At 46.6% G+C, this 19,351-nt stretch overlaps 6 protein-coding genes across 6 annotated transcripts; 3 read left to right on the top strand and 3 right to left on the bottom strand.

Annotated features, from left to right (window-relative positions):
- Positions 1 to 984: 984 nt before the first annotated feature.
- Positions 985 to 2,714, bottom strand: dbp5 (ATP-dependent RNA helicase DBP5; the record flags this gene model as incomplete). The annotated part of the gene is made up of 5 exons (XM_057167926.1): positions 985 to 1,464; positions 1,518 to 1,755; positions 1,818 to 2,315; positions 2,367 to 2,520; positions 2,633 to 2,714. 5 exons carry the CDS (start codon positions 2,712 to 2,714, stop codon positions 985 to 987), a joined length of 1,452 nt encoding a protein of 483 aa, XP_057018557.1.
- Positions 2,715 to 3,256: 542 nt separating this feature from the next.
- On the top strand, positions 3,257 to 5,761 carry N7466_008538 (putative actin polymerization protein Bzz1; the record flags this gene model as incomplete). Its single annotated transcript, XM_057167927.1, has 6 exons — positions 3,257 to 3,301; positions 3,358 to 3,384; positions 3,478 to 4,005; positions 4,058 to 4,138; positions 4,196 to 5,324; positions 5,388 to 5,761. 6 exons carry the CDS (start codon positions 3,257 to 3,259, stop codon positions 5,759 to 5,761), a joined length of 2,184 nt encoding a protein of 727 aa, XP_057018558.1.
- Positions 5,762 to 6,277: 516 nt separating this feature from the next.
- On the bottom strand, positions 6,278 to 7,521 carry N7466_008539 (uncharacterized protein; the record flags this gene model as incomplete). Its single annotated transcript, XM_057167928.1, has 3 exons — positions 6,278 to 7,000; positions 7,128 to 7,258; positions 7,446 to 7,521. 3 exons carry the CDS (start codon positions 7,519 to 7,521, stop codon positions 6,278 to 6,280), a joined length of 930 nt encoding a protein of 309 aa, XP_057018559.1.
- Positions 7,522 to 11,782: 4,261 nt separating this feature from the next.
- N7466_008540 (uncharacterized protein) lies at positions 11,783 to 12,606 on the top strand (the record flags this gene model as incomplete). Its single annotated transcript, XM_057167929.1, has 4 exons — positions 11,783 to 11,881; positions 12,068 to 12,242; positions 12,310 to 12,384; positions 12,440 to 12,606. 4 exons carry the CDS (start codon positions 11,783 to 11,785, stop codon positions 12,604 to 12,606), a joined length of 516 nt encoding a protein of 171 aa, XP_057018560.1.
- A 3,073-nt stretch (positions 12,607 to 15,679) lies between these two features.
- On the top strand, positions 15,680 to 16,788 carry N7466_008541 (hydroxymethylglutaryl-CoA lyase; the record flags this gene model as incomplete). The annotated part of the gene is made up of 2 exons (XM_057167930.1): positions 15,680 to 16,122; positions 16,182 to 16,788. The coding sequence occupies 2 exons, from the start codon at positions 15,680 to 15,682 to the stop codon at positions 16,786 to 16,788; spliced, it is 1,050 nt and encodes a 349-aa protein (XP_057018561.1).
- A 427-nt stretch (positions 16,789 to 17,215) lies between these two features.
- On the bottom strand, positions 17,216 to 18,628 carry gel1 (1,3-beta-glucanosyltransferase gel1; the record flags this gene model as incomplete). The annotated part of the gene is made up of 2 exons (XM_057167931.1): positions 17,216 to 17,971; positions 18,020 to 18,628. The coding sequence occupies 2 exons, from the start codon at positions 18,626 to 18,628 to the stop codon at positions 17,216 to 17,218; spliced, it is 1,365 nt and encodes a 454-aa protein (XP_057018562.1).
- Between the last annotated feature and the right edge of the window lie 723 nt (positions 18,629 to 19,351).

The following is a 19,351-nucleotide window of genomic DNA, read 5'->3' on the forward strand; positions in this document are numbered from 1 at the left end:
ATCATTGAATTTTCCAGAATCTTTTCCTAGTACTATTTCAATGTTTATCGTGTCGCACTGAAGTGCTGTTTTCTTTGAATGTGAAATAGGATAGTGTTGGGCCCACTGCTATACTCTTTAGTTCGGGGGCGCGACTGAATGACCCATTCCCCCCACTTGGTCTCGGTCTCTTGGCGTTTAGCTTCAAATGGCCCAACCCGAAATTTCGCCAAACCTTTGGATATCCCAGTGATATGTAAGTCCAGAGATGTTTATTATATTTGACGGAGAATATTCTTGGAGAGATACTTGTGCTATTGTCTTACGTAACACTAGTTGGATCATCCTTCCAAGGGCAGATCTTAGCAACTGAACAAAAATGCGGTGAGGAAAGGGTACAAGCTTGAGTGTATGTATTCTAATGTTACACAGAAATTGATGGAGTTTGAGCCTTCAAGCTTTTTTGAGAAAAACGGAAGCCCATGGATTCATTTATGATCAATTGATGGTAAGAATGGAATATTATAGAGATCCATCAATTGATAAACATTAAATTGATAGTGGACCTATCTACCTGGGCATGGACATCTGGATTTACCAGTCGACTAGTACTATCAAGGCATATACTGTACTCAGTTATATGTATACTACATACTATCAATCAGTAGATAACATTGAAATTGATTGATTTCATATCTACCCAACATTTGAAGGTAGTGCTCTACCTAGTACTACGTAGGGGATTAAGTCATTTGAACATCAAAAGTAGTTAATTTAAATAAGATGTTATATGATGAAGGTTTCACTTTGAAGCAAGAACCCTGAAAAAGCTTCTCAGCTTCCAAAGTTTAAAGGAGGAACTAAAAAACATTGGCTGGTATTAAGATACATTTGCATAATTTCCGCTAATGACTGCCACAATGACTTAATTCGTTCGTAAAATGTTATTTGATTTCGAATTGAACATTCAAGCATCCATTCGGATCGTTAAATTTCATGAGGCGACTATTGTCCGGTGACAAACTTGGCTTGGGCGCGGGAGTTTTTGATTGTCTTCTTGATCATCTCCTCGACCTCGTCCCAGTCAGAGGTGTCGATTCGGTCAATGGTGCAGCCAAAGTGCTCTTGGATCATACGAAGCATCTCCCACTCCTCCCGGTTGGCCACAAATGAGATGGCAACACCGATACGACCAAATCGTCCAGTCCGACCGATACGGTGAAGGTAAGTCTGGTATTCAGGCTCTCTGGTGCGCGTTCCAGCGTGGTAGGCCTCGGGAATATCATAATTGACGACGAGAGACACAGTGGAAACATCAATTCCACGGGCAAGAACGTTGGTAGTGATGAGAACCTTCGCCTTTCCACTGCGGAACGCGTCAATGACCGCATCACGCTGGGAGCCCTCAATTCCACCGGTCAGGGAGGCAACAGTGTGTCCCTCAGCAACCATGCGCCTCTCAATCTCCTCAGCAGATCGTCGAGTCTATTGGATGTTTGTTAGCGGAATTAATGGGAGAAAAGGTAGCAAGTACTTACGCGAACGAAGATAATGGATGATCCAACAGTCAGCAGGCCGTAAAGCTGCACAAGGTTGCTGTATTTCTCTTCTTCGTTGCTGCAGTCCATGTAAAGTTGCTTGATTCCATCAACAGTCAATTCGTCGTGCTTCAAGGTAATCTCGTTGGCTTCCGGGGCAAACTTGGTTGCATAGCGGTATACATGAGCTGGGAAAGTAGCCGAAAAGAGAACAACTTGGATGGACTTGGGAAGCATGCTAAACATTGTGTAAGCAACGTACGGGGCCGGGGTGGATGCTGGAAACCCTAGGAGACTTACGCCTTGACACGACTACACTGATCACCCATGCCCTGCAGGTCCAGCATGTTATCGGCCTCGTCGAGAACCAGAACCTTAAGCTGGCTGGGGTTCAAACGGCGCTTCTTAATCATGTCTTGGACGGTGCCTGGGGTACCGACCACGACAGAGGCAGTCATAGCTTCGGCACGAGTGGCGGTATCGGCAGGGACGGCAGTACCAATGATCATTCCGTCAAGGAACTGACCCATGACTTGAATAACACCAACGATCTGTCGTGCCAACTCACGTGTGGGAGCCAAGATGAGAGCTTGCGGGGTAGTTTGCGCAGCCTCGGTGTCAAGTTCGAGACGGCTCAAAATGTTCAGGACAAAGGCAGCAGTCTTGCCAGTACCGGACTGGGATTGACCAACGAGGTTCTTGGGCGGGTTGCTCATCAGGAGGGGAAGGGCGCGTTCCTGAACTTTGGATGGCTGACGGAAGTTCATGCTTGAAAGTCCCTTGAGGATTCGATCATCACTAGTATATTTGTTAGCTTCAATGAAACAATAGGTCTGCAGGAAAACTCACAGGCCAAGATCATTGAAAGTTTTAACGGAGAACAAGGGATTGTTCGGATCCGCTTGCAAGTCGCTTAGCTTGACCTCAACAGTGTAGTCTGGTTCCTGGAGCTCGGAGCCTATGGCATCTTGACCTGCACCATCGTTGGATGCGGCAACGGAGTCTATAACATTCGATCCAAAAAAATGACCAATTAGTTATATCATTCAATGTAAACCCATGCTTCTATGATGCGGTGTAGCAGATTTGGGTCAAGGTGTTCATTTTTCTCGTACCGGTGGTAGGAGCATCGGGCTTGGAGATGCGATCGGCGAGAGGGCCTCCGGTCTGAGAGGTAGCGTCAGGGGCTTCCGACATCATGAAATTTTGGCTTGCGACGCGATATTCTTTTCGATCAAGTTGGAGGGGCGACGGCGTCGCGGGGTACCGAAAAATTGAAGGGATAAAGCGGGTCCACAGAGAGCGTAATTGGTAGGGGATAAAGGAGGAGCACTGGCAGCTCGCAATTAAACCCAGCTTCGGTGAATTGGAGAGAGGGGAGAAAAATAATGGTAGAAGTGAGAAACGCGCAGGAGGAACAAAAGAATAGGTGACTTCAGAAATGACGGAACAAAGCGGCACTAGTCCGAAAGGAGAAACTTGAAGGTATTACCCTTGTACTGCCCGCCCCAAATCTCCGATAACGATACCGTATCGTCACAGGCACCGGAGATGCTGCTCCCCGCCTTCTAAGATCATCGTCCTTGCTGCCTCATTGGCTTTCACTTTCTCTGCGCCTTGATTCTTTCGTATATTTTATAGCTGTGACGACAGTCAATACCCCCGGCCAATTCAAACTCTGCACACTTGGGTCTGTTTTCCCAGTGTATGTGTGATTTCCTTTCGGTCTTGAGGCAGCCATGGCGGCAGCAGACGTGGCTCCCCAGTTTGGGGCGGAATTAAAGGTATGGGCTCCAAGCGGCAGTTGGTTTTCTGATAACTAATACTTTTCTCGTGATAGGACTCATTCAAACCAGTCAACGCTTGGGTATGTCTCTCCGATCAGTCGTCTTCCCCGCAACGCAGCGCGCGTCGTATAACCACGTTTCCGGGACGGAGCTAATGCAACCACGTTGCACAGGTATCGAATGGCATAACATGGCTGGAGGAAATTCAACAATTCTACCGCGAACGCAGTGCTATTGAAAAGGAATATGCAGCGCGACTTTCGGCCCTGTGCAAGAAATACCAGGACCGAAAAGCGAAGAAGATCAGCCCATTGAGTGTCGGCGATACGCCGACTATGACCCCGGGCTCCCTCGAGAGCGCCTCCCTAACAACTTGGTCCACCCAATTGGCAACGGTCGAAGCACATGCGGCGGAGCGCGACAAGTTTGGTACAGAGCTACTCACTCACATCGCTGAACCACTGAAGCAAACGGCTGTGCAATATGAGGAAATTCGTAAATGCCATTCGGATTACCACGGCAAGCTCGAAAAGGAGCGAGATGCATCGTATGGCGAACTGAAGAAGGCCAAGGGCAAATATGACGGAGCTTGCCAGGAGGTTGAGTCGCGGCGCAAGAAGATGGACTCTTCATTCGATCATTCCAAGACCAAGGCGCAGAGCGCATTCCAGCAACAATTATTGGAAATGAACAATTACAAGGTATGTTCCAGAACACATAAGCCGCAGTCTTTATTTAGCTGACAAAAGCCAGAACTTGTATCTACTCAGTATCAATGTGACGAATAAGGCGAAGGAGAAGTTCTTCCACGAATATGTTCCGGAGGTCATAGATGTAAGTCGCATCCTACTGGAGTACATGTCTTGATCGCAAATACTAACAATGAACCAGGGTCTACAAGATCTCAACGAGACGCGAGTGATAAAATTGAATGCACTCTGGACTCTTGCTACACAACTGGAAAAGCAATCTTTTACCAACAGCGTAAATAATGCCTCCAATCTTCTAACTGAAATTCCCCGCAACGACCCTCGGCTAGACTCGATGATGTTTCTCCAACATAACGCAATCCAGGCCCAAGAACCGGCCAATATGGGTTTCGAGCCGAGTCCTGTTTGGTCCGATGATGCATCCATCATTACTGACGATGCTGCCAAAGTATTTCTCCGTAATCTGCTTGGTCAAAGCAAAGCGCAAGTGCGTGAGCTACGTGTGGAGTCGGACAGAAAGAAGCGGGAGGTTGAGAGCAGCAAAAAGATCAGAGATAACATTCGACAAGGCAAAGACAACCGAAACGAGATTGACATTGTTCGGAGCATCTTCCATTGGCAGGAAAGCTTGCATGAGGTGGACCGTAAATGGCTGACAGCCGAGGTGGAAACAGCCACAATCATCGCGGTGGTGGGAGACTTGTCCGTGGGAGCACAGAACCACAACTTCCGATCGCAAACATTCAAAATCCCCACTAACTGTGATTATTGTGGTGATCGCATCTGGGGTTTGTCCGCCAAGGGCTTCGACTGCCAGGACTGTGGATATACATGCCACAGCAAGTGCCAGATGAAGGTGCCACCGGAGTGTCCGGGTGAACAATCAAAGGATGAGAAGAAAAAACTGAAGGTTGCTCGACAAGAACAAGCGGGTGCAGGGCCTAGTGTTGATCTCGAATCCTCTGCAGCCTCAGCCACTGCGCCACCTCTTACTCGCCAGAATACTATGAACTCTCTAAGCTCAGGTTATGCGGCTAGTGGAGCTCGTTCGATATCTAATGTGGCCATCCAACCCACGCCTGAAGACCCGACTGATGAAGCTCCGCCGCCTGTTGCTGAGACGAAGCCAAATGCCGGAAGAAAACATCGGGTCATGGCTCCACCTCCTATGGCATATACGCCCGCGCCACCCCCAGAGCCCAACGCAGCATCCAAGCCAAGAGGCAAGATGCTGTATTCCTACGAAGCCACGGGTCCCGACGAGGTGACGGTTCATGATGGAGATAATGTGATAATTGTGGAGGCTGATGGTAAGTTCTGCTTGGAGATGTGATAATTTGGATTAAAATAGCTAACTGACGTGTGTCATGAAGATGGATCGGGATGGCTACGTGTGAGCATTGGCGGTCAAGATGGACTTGTTCCCGCGTCATATGTCGATGCGGTACAGCCTCCCTCGGCTAGCCCGAGCTTGCCCGAACGACCGGGGTCTGTCTATTCGAACTCCTCCGCTTCACTAGCAGCTCCTAAACGGGTGGGTCCGGCAGTGGCGCCACGCAGAGGAGCTAAGAAACTTCAGTATGTGGAGGCGTTGTACGACTACGAGGCCCGCAGCGATATGGAGTGGAACATGACTGAGGGCGATCGATTTGTTCTGATCACTAAGGACACTGGCGATGGCTGGGCAGATGTGGAGCGTGGTGGAGTCACAAAGAGTGTACCAGCAAATTACATTCAGGAGGCGTAGTAGATACCAATGTAGATATAGCCTTCTGTACAGTGAGAGAGGACCGTATGGTGGATTCTTTTCGTGCTGCATTATGTGTGTGTGTGTGTGTGTGTGTGTGTGTGTTTCCCCTTCTTTTTTCTTTTTTTCTTTTCTTCCCTCTTTTCCTCTTTTTCTTGTTCATCTTCTTTTGCGTTTTGCGTCCTGTGTCCCGTTTCAAGGCGCTCTCAGTGACACTCAGCACCGATTTGCATCAGCAAGGAGCGTTGGGGGGCTACTTTCCCCATGTTGCATTCAAGTCTATAGCATTCTTCATAACATGTTTATTGGTATCTCTCAGCATGACAAAACCTGACAGTATTGTACAGGTTGATTCTGTTCGTGTTCATTCCTAGACCTAAACAATCCTCCCAAAACGGTCTCCAAACTTTCTATATCCAAGACAACCAACCCCTTAATCAGGCGTCCTGCAACTGACTGCATCATTCATAATCATCATGACATTACCGAGAGCTCCCTACCGGGAAAACTTGATTGTCATCGCGTCATTGGGGGGTACCCCATATCCAAATGTTCAAACCCAGTCTCCGGCGACCACATATACCGTGACCAATCCTCCACATGAAAGACCTCCTCCAGTCCCTCTGTGATATCCAAATCCATATCCTCCAAGCACCCCAGTGTACCACCAGCAGCCAATGAAGGATCCAAGGGGAAATCAAAGGGATTAGCCCCATCGAGCGGACTGACCAACGAGGAACCGGATTGCGTCAGTGCAACAGACGAAGGAGGAAGCAGGGAATACATGGGATCAAAGATGGTGTTCCCTATCACAGAGGGATCCATCACAGACGTTGTTGTTCCCGTTCTGGAAACCGGACTTGAAAGGTTCTGAGCAGGCCTATCACTCTGACTGGTAGCAGCAGTACTCCCAGCAGCAACAAGACCAGCACCAGACCTTGTTCGACCAGATGACTCATTCCCAGAGGCTCCCTCCTCCGAGCCGGACCAATATCCCACCGCATAAGTTTCGCCGGGATCCGTAACGCCAGTATTTCGTCTCTCGGTATTCATATTTGAATTTGGATTTGAATTGGAATGAGAATTTGTCGAATCATCCGCCGAGGTAGTAGACTGCGAACCAGATCTCTCGACCCTCCCCGAGTCCCGTTTCGTAGCCCCGGAGATCGGTCTCGGGGCAATGGGCAGGAACCCGTGCGGATTGTGATGCCGGGGATAAAGTCTAGCGTGGGAAGCTTTCTAAAATGAAACCAAGAAAAAAGCGATCAGCGACACGCCGTCTGCCAGATCTTCACTTCACTTGAGAAGCAAAGACGAAGATGAGCCAATCCGGTGTTGTGATTGAGCGTGTGTGTGTTTGCGTTACTTTTGGATGTTTGAGTTCTGACTCGCGCTTCTGGCGCGCGTGGTCTGTTGGGGATTTGCATGGGGTTGAGTTGCAGATGGAGCAGGTTGCGAAGGGGCGACCTTTGCGCTTTATGCGGATCAACGGTCGATCTGAGGGGGGGGAAAGATTGATTTGTATGTTAGTGTATGAGTCGTTTATATCTGGACGTGTGTGTTTTTTGGGGGAGAGACATGAATACATGTAGGAGAGGAAAAAAAACATGGGAATTTGTATAGGGGGAAGAAAAAAGGGAAGTATCATCCAACAACATTGAATAGGGAAGGAGTGTGTATATACCATGATGTTTGCAGCTTGACACACGGTGACCTCGTATGCAAGCTTCACACGCCCACTTTTGACCGTCGATAAGCATCCCTTCGTAAGATGAAATGAATGGACGAGTTGTAGGTTGGGTAAGCTTATATACCTTTTTTCTTCAATGATCTGTTATAAAATTTAAATCAATTTTTTTTGGCACCATTGATCCGTTCCTAGGTCTCGTGTAATTTTCTTTTTATTTCTTTTTTTTTTCCTTTTTTTGTATTTTTCTCTCTTACGGTAGGACTGAGGGGCCACATTGGAGCTATGACATACCACCCGGAGAGCTTTTCCATGTATATCAGCCCTCAAGTATAGGACTTCGTGGAATCTCATCTACAAACAGCCACATCAACTGTGGAACTGCACGTGCATTTCGGAGGGTTCCATACGATCTGCTATTTTTTTTACTTTTTTTTTACTTTTTTTTCATTGTTTTTGTTACATGGGATACTGTTTTTCAGGAGCTTGGGCCAGTGCAAAAAGTTGAAAGTTTCAAAATGCTGGGATTGTGTACTTTTTTTTTTTCAGTGGGGCTTAACAAGGGAAGTATTACTAGTAGTAATCATATAGGGAACAGGATCTAGAGCGGGAAGAATTCAAGTTCCATTAAAGCGTGAGGGATTTCTTGTGGTTGCCTGGAACAGAAACAGAGAAACAGAGAAACAGAGAAGCATATGCCAAATGGGTGATAAAACATGGAAAATTGCAGGTAATCGGGAAATCCCGAAAATTTCAATTCCAATTTCCATTACTATCAGAATTTCCATTTCCCTCCTTATTAACAGTGGTAGCCCCATTTGTTCTGAACCGTTCTGATGCGGCCAGATCGGTGTTAGATCTTAATACAAATGCCTCATACATATCCCGTTTTCACGGCATTGCTTAGGTCCCGGGGAGGACCCAGAAAATTAGAGAAAATTAGAAAAAAAAAATATAGAATAAAATAAAAATCCAGAAAAAGGTCAGACAAATCAAGAGAGAGGAAAACTGTCGTCACGGTACCTTTGAAACTCCAATTCCCCAATACACTACTAGTAGACAAGCACCGATGCCCTCGTTTCAATTTTCTTTTGGGACACGAAACGGCCGAATCAGGTCATGGTTCTACAAATGGGGCTGGTAAAATCGTGCAGCAAACTATAACTATCTCCACCTTAGCTACACAGACCACATCCAGCTCAGATTATAACTGGAGGTGGCTGTGCATGCCATTCGGCTAAGTGGCGTTGCATTGAAGTTTGGACTTTTTCGATTTCTGGAGTTTGGAATTTCTCAACAGGCGCAGTAGCCTCGAGATTCATGGAATTTTAGCATTTCACTTGGATTTTTTAGTTTCACAACGATGTCATATTGCACATGAAATTATACGCAATTGTCCGAGACTTGGAAACAATCACCTAATAAGAAGGGAAAAAACAAGAATTATAAAAACCGATAGACTATAGAAGAAAAAAAAACCACACAGACCACAAAATGGCCCCAGCACTGATAACCAACTGGACCGCAGCCCTAGATAACGCACGACACACGGAAAAAAAAAGAAGGAAAAAAAAGGGCAAAACCAGCAAAAAAAAAACAAGTAAAAATCAAATAAAAAATGATTTAGGCAAATTTAAGGAAAATTAAGCTCCAAGTGCAAATCCCCAATCAAAACGCGTCAAAAGTGAGAATCCAAAGGCCCGCAAAACCAGCCATGTAATTTGCTGATCTCCACGTCAAATCTTCACTATGCGCCATTTTGCATACCTGAGGCATTTTTCTTTTCCAATTGTTTGGTTTGCTACTTTCTCTTTCCCTTCTTTTCTCCTACACCGTATCTTCCAAAATCCATTGAACACTTGTCCACTGCACATTTGTTCTCTGGAGCCAAAGGTCCAAGTCCCTTCGACTTTGTACGGAACTCGGACTACCGAGGGACAACCGGGGAACCTGCTCATCCTCTTCCGCTGCATGCAATCCTGCTCAAATATGGATATCGCGATCTCCGGTGGATGTCAATGTCCCCGCTGATTTTCCTGTCAAATGATACTTTCATTTTTTTCCCACCTTTCCTTTCTCAAGCCGCTTTCCCCCTCTGGTTTTCCCGTTTTCTTTTCACTGGGAAATTTCTCACCCGGTCCCCATATGTGAATTCCCTTCGCTTGCTTCCCCCCATCTTCCACTGTGTGCCATTTCCCATTTTTTCTCTTTCTCCTGCATTATCCCCAGTGACTCGGCGAAGATATCAGTAAACTCACAAGCACCTCGACAAGGTCATGGCTATAGTCAAAAGTCAAAAGTCAAAAGTCAAAACACAATGAAAGCTATGAAGCCGCCCATACCAGCTATATACTGGAAAGAAAGCTCAGCATTCACTTTATTCATCTGTCTCCAAATTTCAACAGAAAACATTTGAACCGAAGCAATGAGAATCTTCACTCTCCTCGTGGCACCAGCTCCTATTTATACTTCCCACGCAGATTTCTCGGATCGGAGCATCGGGGTTAACGGCTCTATGAGACCCTCGTCGTAGACCGCCACCTCAACGTTTTGTTCGTTCAGATTATATTGCTCGGCATCACGCCAGGGGTGCCAAGCTTTGAAATGGCTGGAATTCAAAATTCGCTCTCAGCGGATTGGTTGCGATTAACGCCGCCATGGTGAATGCTCCAGCCGTGTGTCCCTTGATTTGACGACGTGACTACTGGGATTTAGCCCCTGAAGCCTAGGAGGTTCTAGGCTCAGCATTTGGAGACTAAAACCGATCGTCAAGTACTGTGTAGAGCTTAAATATCTATCAGTTCCGGACTTGAATAGTCTAGACCAATTATTCCTTTTAACCCCTGTTCAAGCCAAGCCTCTTTGCATGCAGATAAGTAAATAGATACTAATAAGAACGTTAGAAGGTACTCTTCATGTATATAGTGCTTCCATCCTTAATTCTCAGGTGACAATACTGCATGTGGTACACATTTGCAGGCTTAGACTCAGTGCTGGTAACCACAATGTAATGTTGCCTACGTGCAAGTGGTAGGTAGTCTTCTGTTGTCTAGATACCTCAAGCTTGCACAAAGCCTTGTGTATAAATACCCATGGACTGATCCATGGATAGTAGTATGTGCAGTGCCTCAGATTTCAGTGGTCCAACCAAACATGAGGTGTGGCCACACATACTAGTAGTGTCTATGAATAACAGTCATTTTTAAAGAATTTGAATCAATGGTACACGCAATTGCGACCCCTATTCGGCAATGCCAGCGGTGCGCTAATCTCTTTTAGACTATCCTTGCTATAAAGACACTAGAAAGTATGAAATATAGAAGCATGTGACAATTCAAAGCATCAGCAGAGAGCTTGCATCGGCTGGGTGGTCGGAAAAATCAGCTGGACAGATTACAGCTTGCAAAGGAACGAAATGAAGATTTGCGGGACTTCAATCTCCACAATCTATCATCTTTCATGTCTTATCAATCATTTGGGTGGCTGATTCATACTACTCTTGGCTCAGCTGCCGGGGGCATTCAAAACATCCACTACTAGAAAGTTGAAAAGTTCATTGTCATTCAAATGTTTAATAGATAGTATTAAGTGAGAAAAATCCAGTAACTATCAACTGGAGTCAGATACTCCGAGTTCTCCTGTTAGTCCTTGGGAACTGGTAGTGACCTGACTATAAGATGCTTTTCTGTTGGGAATTTACCTCTCCCTTTCCCACCTTTATTCTAATACCATATACTTGCACCTTGCTCGAATGATAGCCAATCTATTTAATTTGAGTCTAGTACTCCATGTATGTGTTTTTAATTTATACAGATATACATGTCAAAATCGAATGGAGACGGTGTGAATAAATCAAGTATAACCCCCACGACACTTCAGTGAGCCGTAATCTATCGAGTAAAGAAAGATCTGGGCTTTCATTAGGCTCAAACTGACGAGTAGGTAGGGGGATAAGTGAAAACAGCATTCGATCGATCTCAACAGTGGATGAACGCGCAACGCAACTTCTCGCCCAGTCAATTTCTCGTGACAATAAATACTCGACTTCCATCTTTTCAAACTCTTCTTCCTCTTTATTCTTGACTTTTAACGAATTTTCAAGGACACTAAGCACTGCACTTTTGACAACATCTCATTCATTGTTTTGAAAAAAGTTGCTCTATTGCTTTTCTATTCTTGGGTTTTCCCAAGGACACTGAAGCACTGCATCATTGTCAACACCTTCTCGTGTTCTTGAAGGTTGCTGCTCTACTGTCCTTCCTACCTATGCCCACACCTACTTGGGGCAGATCTCATATATCTTCAAGTTCCGATGCCTTCACCATATTTCAGAGATGTCGCAACCTTCAAAACACATTACTGTGGGCATAATGTCTCCACCGCTCAAGAAGCCTGCTGCAATTGCCGCAGACGTAATCGTTTCATTGACGCCGGTACGTGCTTGGCTCTATCATACAGAACCCACATGTCTTCACACTACTAATATCTTCTTTTACCAGTAAAAATCACAAAAGGTAGTACGGGATCTCCTGACTGTTGTCCTGTCCCTAGTTGAAACCGTAAGTACTATCTAATACTGCACATTCCTTGATCAAAATATTTACTCTCACAAAACATAGGAGGATAAAAATGAAAGTGCTGCGAAGACAGAACCCGGATTAAATGCCGAAAAGAAGGCATCCGGCTCAAATAAGGCCCGGCGGTCTCGTCGCGGACGTGCTAGAGGGAATCGAGGACATGGAGGGGGTAACAAGATAAAGCTCCCAGTTAGCAGCGAGGCGCGCCCTCCCGTGGGTAAGTGCTTTGGTTTTCCCTGCATAGAAGAAATTCATGAACAATCACGCTGATAAGGACTGAATAGTTGCAAATCGGCCTTGTGCCAGCGCAAGCGCTGCCGATCCCTCCCCTCACGCCGAGGCCTCAGCTCCACCGGGCGGTAACTAGTCATTCCTCTCACATTCTACCTGAAAATTGTTACTAATACTTCAAAGACAAGGGTGTGAATCGGCGTGCTCCCTTCCCAAGTGCCAACTCATGCGCTGGACGTCCAGAAAACGTCGACTTTACTCCTGCCAGCCCCCTGCTCCCCACAGCCCAACCAGTGGCTGCAAACGAGTCCAGCGAGGGCTGGTTGATAGAGTTCAGCGACTCTGAGTAATGGTGGGCGTCCGGTGGCTGGGTGATTGGGTGTTTAGGTGTCCTCGTCGGGTCACTGACTTCGGAAAAGACTCTGCTTTCAATGGCCTACCGGTTGGTGCTCAAGTCAGGGCTCGAGACATAGCTTGCCGTACGAAAGCTCGCCCTATTTCATCTTTGTCACCAAAGCTTCTTCCGTCAGCAAATACCACTATACCTGTGTGGCTCCGGGGCTTCATATTGGGGCCCTCATTCGACCCAAAAACACAAACCCCGACCGATCACTCGACGCCATCAAAAATGGAAGCCGAACTCGTCACTGTTGAGAACCAGGCAGCACATTTGGCTCTAGAGCTCTATCCTGCGAACAAGCAACTGGAGCACCTCGAGACCCGAAGCGCCACTTCGAAAACTGGTCATACATGCGATTTGGAGAAACTAAGATCGGTGCTCTGATTGGAGTTGCCGAGGTCATCATTATGGTTGGAAAATTGAAGAGCATTAGCATGAAAATAATGGGCTCTCTCTCGACTCACGTACCACACGAGGGCTTGGGATACACTACTTAGGGCCTCCCGGGTCCTCGTGGTCCAAGGGATACAGATATGATCAGTCTAGGAAATACCTGTACCTGTACCTGTACCTGTCTATGTCGCCTGAAAAATACGACGGATTCAGGGCGTACGCCTTCTTTCTTTTGGGCATGAATTTCCGGCTTGGAAGAGCTGGCTTATTCATTTGCTATTCCCGGAGACTGAAGGGCAATATACCAAGGGTAAACTGACACGAAAAATGGCCACCTGTCCACTGCCTTTCGAAATTCGAAATTTGGTCAGATCCCTGCGCACACTATGGCTGCGTGGCGCTCGGAAACCGGGGATATGAGACCACGGAAACTTCATGTCCTGTCTCCCAAGCTGCCTCTCCAGGCGCCTCTCCAGGAGGACCTAGTGCATACAAATTCATGATGAGCTTTTGAACGTTACTCTGCCAATCGACCCTTCGTGCTTCCCCGTGCGGCATGTATGCCATTTTCTCCAGAAACAAACCAATCGCATGCTTTCACTTACCGACACAAATTTGATTTGCGTCTTCACCAAATATATGGGATATTCCCGCGTGGTGCTAAGATGCAGATGATACTATGAGGCTTTTCAGTGCCAAGGGAGAGTGCTATGATCAAAATGTCCTATTGCAAATCAATCATGATGTTCTAAGGTTATGAAAGTCATAATTCCACATTCAATTCTTCGTGTTTCAATTTGACATTTATGGTAGTCTGCAAACCAATGAATCATTCTTGACTTCTTGATTCTTACCTACAGTCATCTTCAAATGCGATGCTGGGAATGGATATTGGGCAGTCGCGCTTGCGAATGCAGATGCTTTCAAGGCGGCATTTATTTCAGTTCTCGGACAGTTCTGTTATTTGAGGATGGGTTCAGGCCTTACTGGTGCCCCAGGAACGTACTGGAAAGGCTACGCAAAGCAGGTCTTCAAGCTGCGATTCACAAATGCGAATTCTCGACCGCAGAGACCAAGTTCCTGGGATATGTTGTTGGAGTTGACGGTGTCAAAGTCGATCCTGGGAAGATCTCTGTGTTGGTGAAGTGGGCAGAACCTGCAACCGTTCGCGGTGTGCAATCATTCTTGGGTTTCTGCAACTTCTACCGACGGTTCATCAAGGATTACAGCAAGCTTGCTCGACCACTGTACCGACTCACTCGAAAAGATTGTCCGTTCGTCTGGAATACTGCTTGTCAAGAAGCTTTTGACTTGCCGAAACGATTTCTGACCCACGTCCCGATCACATATGCACGATTTAATGATCTCTTCTCCGATGATATCCCTGCGCCTTTTTGTGAACCTGGGTTATGTAACGGAAATGTCGGATTCAAATGCTTCATGGATGATGATATTAGGGCATGTGAGTCTATAAACGACTTACTGGTTTTCCTCCATACAGGATATTTCCCTCGGTTGAAGTGGGCCAGGTTGATCCTTAGTCCATCCAAGACATGTTTTGGGTTACTACGAACCTCAATTCTGGGTCATGAGAGGACGTTGTCTGCAATCCGGCTTCGGTCATCTTGGACGGGTTTGGATTGGGGCTTCCAAGCCCCGGAGGTTTAAATCAAGATCAGTTCTTGTAAAGAAACAAGTTGTTGGAGTTGTATCGGAAACAACGGGTCATGACGGACTTCATACAATTAATTCTGGATTCCGAGTTTATAAGTGACAAATTAATCAATTAAGCTTGAGTACCAGCATTGTTCCAGGATGACCTTCAGCTGCACATCGTTCTTGACCACTAATTACGATCTTAATGATACGTTCCTGTTGGCGTGGGCTGCCCGCCTGATAGCTAAGCCATGCCGGAAATTTTGTAATTTGTTAGTCAGATGCTTATCATTTATTCTCTCGTCAGCGACTCGGGCAATCACATCAACTTAAGTGCCCATGTGTACTTTGAAGAGGAATCCAGCTTTAATCATCGCTCTCGAAGACAGTGAGGTAATAGACACCAAGGGACCACATCTAGAGTCTTGTTTGAATGTTACATTGGACTTGTCTATGACATTTCAACAAGTTCAATGTTGCCGAGGTCGGATTTGATCGTACCCCGAACCATGGTTGAATGAGTCAGAATCTATTCTAGAAATAGCTCCGGGGCCAAAAGGTTTTCAAGTCATTGTCAGCATCTCTTTATTCGCTTGGTTTTTTTTAGTATGTAAGAAAGGAAGAAAGGGTTATGGTAATTGGTACAAACAATGTTGGCCCCAACAAAGACCCCAACAAAGCTCATTGGAAGGCGAAGTTCGTAATCTGGGGATAAGTAAGGAGTAGCCCTATCGGATCTCATCGGAGTGGGGCCAATCGCGGGGAGGAAACATTTGTACCAAAAGATAAATCGGCCCCGAATATCCGAGCCGAGGTATAAAAGGATCGGGCCCGCCACGGTCACATTCGAACCATTACAGACTTGCGACTTTTAACTTTTAACCTTTAATCGAGTCATCTTTCCGATTTCCTATTTCTCACTCTCTCACTCAGATTTCTTAACGCATATTAGACCATCACATTAGACCAGCAGCATGACAATTCAAAATCAAACTCCAGCAGTCCGGATCGTGGAAGTAGGACCACGGGACGGCCTACAAAATATTCAGGATCAAGTTCCCACATCCACAAAGCTGGAATTGATCCAACGGCTGCAGGAATGCGAACTGAAGACTATCGAGCTGACATCGGTTGTCTCGCCAAAGGCTGTACCCCAGTTATCAGATTGCCGCAGTATACTGGGCAATGAGAGGGTACAGGAGGAGATGAAAAATCCGAGTCTGCGATTTCCAGTCCTAGTTCCTAATATGAAAGGACTTGAAATTGCCATTCAGCACGGCGTCAAAGAAATCGCCGTGTTCATCAGTGCGACCGAGGGATTCAGTAAAGCGAATATCAACTGCAGCGTCGAAGAAGGCCTTGCGAGAGCGAAGAAAGTCACTTCATTGGCGCTGAAATCTAATATTGCTGTCAGAGGGTAAGTAACACCATTAGATCAATTTCGCAGATTTGAACATAACTAACATGTGGTCACAGGTATGTCTCTTGTATCTTCCAGGACCCCTTCCACGGTCCCACATCGCCATCATCCGTACTTCATTGCGTGAAAACACTCCTCGATGCCGGGTGCTATGAAGTCAGTATTGCCGATACACTCGGCGTGGGCTCACAATCAGATGTCCGCTCTCTTATGACCCATTTAACAAAAAACAACATCCCGCTCAGCAAGCTAGCCGGCCATTTTCATAACACGTATGGACAGGCATCAGCGAATGTTTGGGAAGCTTATAAGGCCGGGATTCGCGTGTTTGACAGCAGCGTGGGCGGCCTGGGTGGTTGTCCCTTTGCGCCGGGTGCAGCGGGCAACGTTGCCAGTGAAGATCTGGTCCGTATGTTTCATAATGCCGGTGTCAACACGGGAGTCAATTTGGCCAAGTTGGAGCAGACTGGGGAGTGGATTTTGCAACAACTCGGTAAATCATACCCGCTGGCGGCAACTTTGGCCAAGAAGGGCGGGGAAGTGAAGAACGGTACTTCCAAATCGGGCTATCCACGAACTATCGGCTCCAAGACCGATCGAACCGAGCTTTCTGGTTCTAGTCTGAGTTTCAAGGTCACTTTTAATAGCTCGGAGAGCTTCTGAGGTCGGGTTCACAAGTATTGCTAATGAATATGGCGAGGAATTGCGGCACGAGAAGGTGGTACCTAGTATAAAAAGAGGATCATACCAGGAGGCATTCTTGGGGAATTGTTAGTACTAGTAGACTTAATGGCGAACTGTATTTTTGAGCGAGATTTGTTCTAGATTTTATACAATCAATCACATCTTTGAACTTGAATGTCAAACTTCTAAGGAGCAATGTTCGTACTGGGGGAAGCTGGTAGACGAAAATCCAGATAATCATATTTCATTGAATTTCGATTCCAGGTCATGTACTGTCTGAACACCCATTACATGACCATTAATAACAACTAGCTAACGTCATGAACCGGGTACAGGTCTCAAGATAAAAGATACAAGGTCTTTGATCAGCAAAAGCTGACCGATAAGTGCAAAAGGAATTAGTGGATCACAGGAAGACAAGGCTGGCTCCAAAAAGAGTGGACAGAACGGTCGCCAAACCAATGGCAATGGGTGCCATAGTGAGTTGAGGGACTTGAAGACCCACAGCAGCTCCCTTGGAGCTAGTGCTGCTTGAGGTGCTGGCAGTTGCAGTGCCAGACCCTGGAGTGGCGGTAGCTGTAGATTCAGTACCAGAATCCATGCTACCCTTGCCGCTGAAACCTGTACCTTTGCCAGCACCGTCGGTCAAGTACTTCTTGGCGGGTTCAGGCATAGCGGGCAGGACGTCATCGGTGCTGACAGACCAGTATACATCCTTTTCGGGGCAAGGATTGCCACCGCCAGTGCTATTGTAGCCTCCGTTGCCAGTTGGGTTTTTGGTCTTGGAAAAGGCGTCCTTGAGGGTAGTATAATCGGGAAGCTCAGTAACATTGCCTGCGCCAATCTCCACCAAGCCGTAACCGTTATCCTCCTGGGAATATTCGTAGACCAAGCCACCGGAATAGACACTAGTCATGTCTGTTGAGTAGAGGGAGGTAACCTCTTCCCATTTACGAGTGTTCGTCTTGCAGCCGTACTCGGACAGGAAGAGTGGGATGCCGTAGCCAGTGAAGTTTTTGACCTTTTGGTCCCAGGCAGATTGAACGAAGGAAGATGGGTCACACCACGAGTAGTCGTTGAAGGCGAAGAAGTCGCTCCGCACATCATCGGGGCCGCAGTTCATGTATTCGGCCAATTCCAGTCGATTCTCAGCGATATCCGCCTAAAGTTTTATTAGTATAAATCATCAGAACGGTGGGAAAATACTGACGGCGGAATATCCGACGGGGACTTGGCGGAGTTTACGAGCACGGAGGTATGCGCGAATGTCACGAGTGACAGCCTTCACATACGGAGCAGCGATCGCAGTAGTGTTTGTATCATTGATAACTTCGTTTCCAGAGAAGAAGGCCAGAGTGTTGTCATATTTGGCGAACATCTCGACAGTGGCGAAGATGTACTGGAGGTACACATCGTTGTATGATTTGTGGGGGCTGGCACGGTTGATCGCGTATTTGGGAGTGTTGACATCAAGTACCAGGTAGATACCAGCATCTGCCAATGCCTTCATACACTCATCGTGGTCCATCGAGTTATCAACAGAATAGACACGAACGGTGTTGAGGCCAAGATCCTTGAACTTTTGGATGTCACGCTTGCAAACCTCGGGATCGGCGATCGGGTCTGTCAGGTTGGAGGAACCGCCGGGCTGATAGTCAACACCCCGGATGTAGAATCGGTCATTGCCCTGGAAGAAAGCATTGCCTTTGATGGTGATGGGGGTAATGGTGTCGCGTTGCACACTGGTTGATGGGGTACCCCAAACAGGGGAAACACCCACCATGAGAGTTGCAGCGACGGAGACGAGGCCAGCCTTCATGATGGCAGGTTGACCTTTGACTTTTGAGTGTGGTTTCGGTGAGTCAGTGGAGTGGAAAATTGGGAATGAATTGGACGTGGTTGAGTAAACAAGCGAATGTGGGACGCGTGAAATTGAAGATAACGAATGTATGAAAAGACGCGTGGGGAAGGAAACAAAAGAAAGGAAAGAGCGAAGGACTGTTGCTCAAGAACGTAGGGATGAGGAAAGGGTGACGGAAATCATGGGGCTTTTTTGTATCTTATACTTTCCACAACAATAGAACACTTTTAATCCCCCTTCAGCCTTAATTGAGAACTGATCAACCCTAACAGCCACAGCCCACAGCAAGGATACTTAAACGCTGCATCTAACATCTCATGGTAATTGGTACCATGCTACTCGTTTCATGTCAATTTTCCTTCATACATCCTCCAATTCCCCAAACATGCAAGGGGCTTCCGCAAGACAGGGACATCTTGGCGACCCTAGCCTAGACATTCAAGCCTACTAGGTCACCACTTTGTGAGGACTTTCTGGCGTTCATTTTATGGTTTCGAGGTTACTTTTCAATATGAGACTTGTCTTGGAAAATACTCGTATGTACATGAAGGTACTTGGCATTTGTGGCCGTGGATAGATAAGCGATAGGTAAATATTATACATACTACTTGTAGTAATACAGGAATACTATAGATCCATCAACATGAAGAACAAGCGCCTCTCTTTCCAAGGCCTCTTCCG

Source organism: Penicillium verhagenii, assembly GCF_028828195.1.
Source record: "Penicillium verhagenii strain IBT 33310 chromosome Unknown utg000008l_segment0_segment0, whole genome shotgun sequence".
NCBI lineage: Eukaryota > Fungi > Ascomycota > Eurotiomycetes > Eurotiales > Aspergillaceae > Penicillium > Penicillium verhagenii.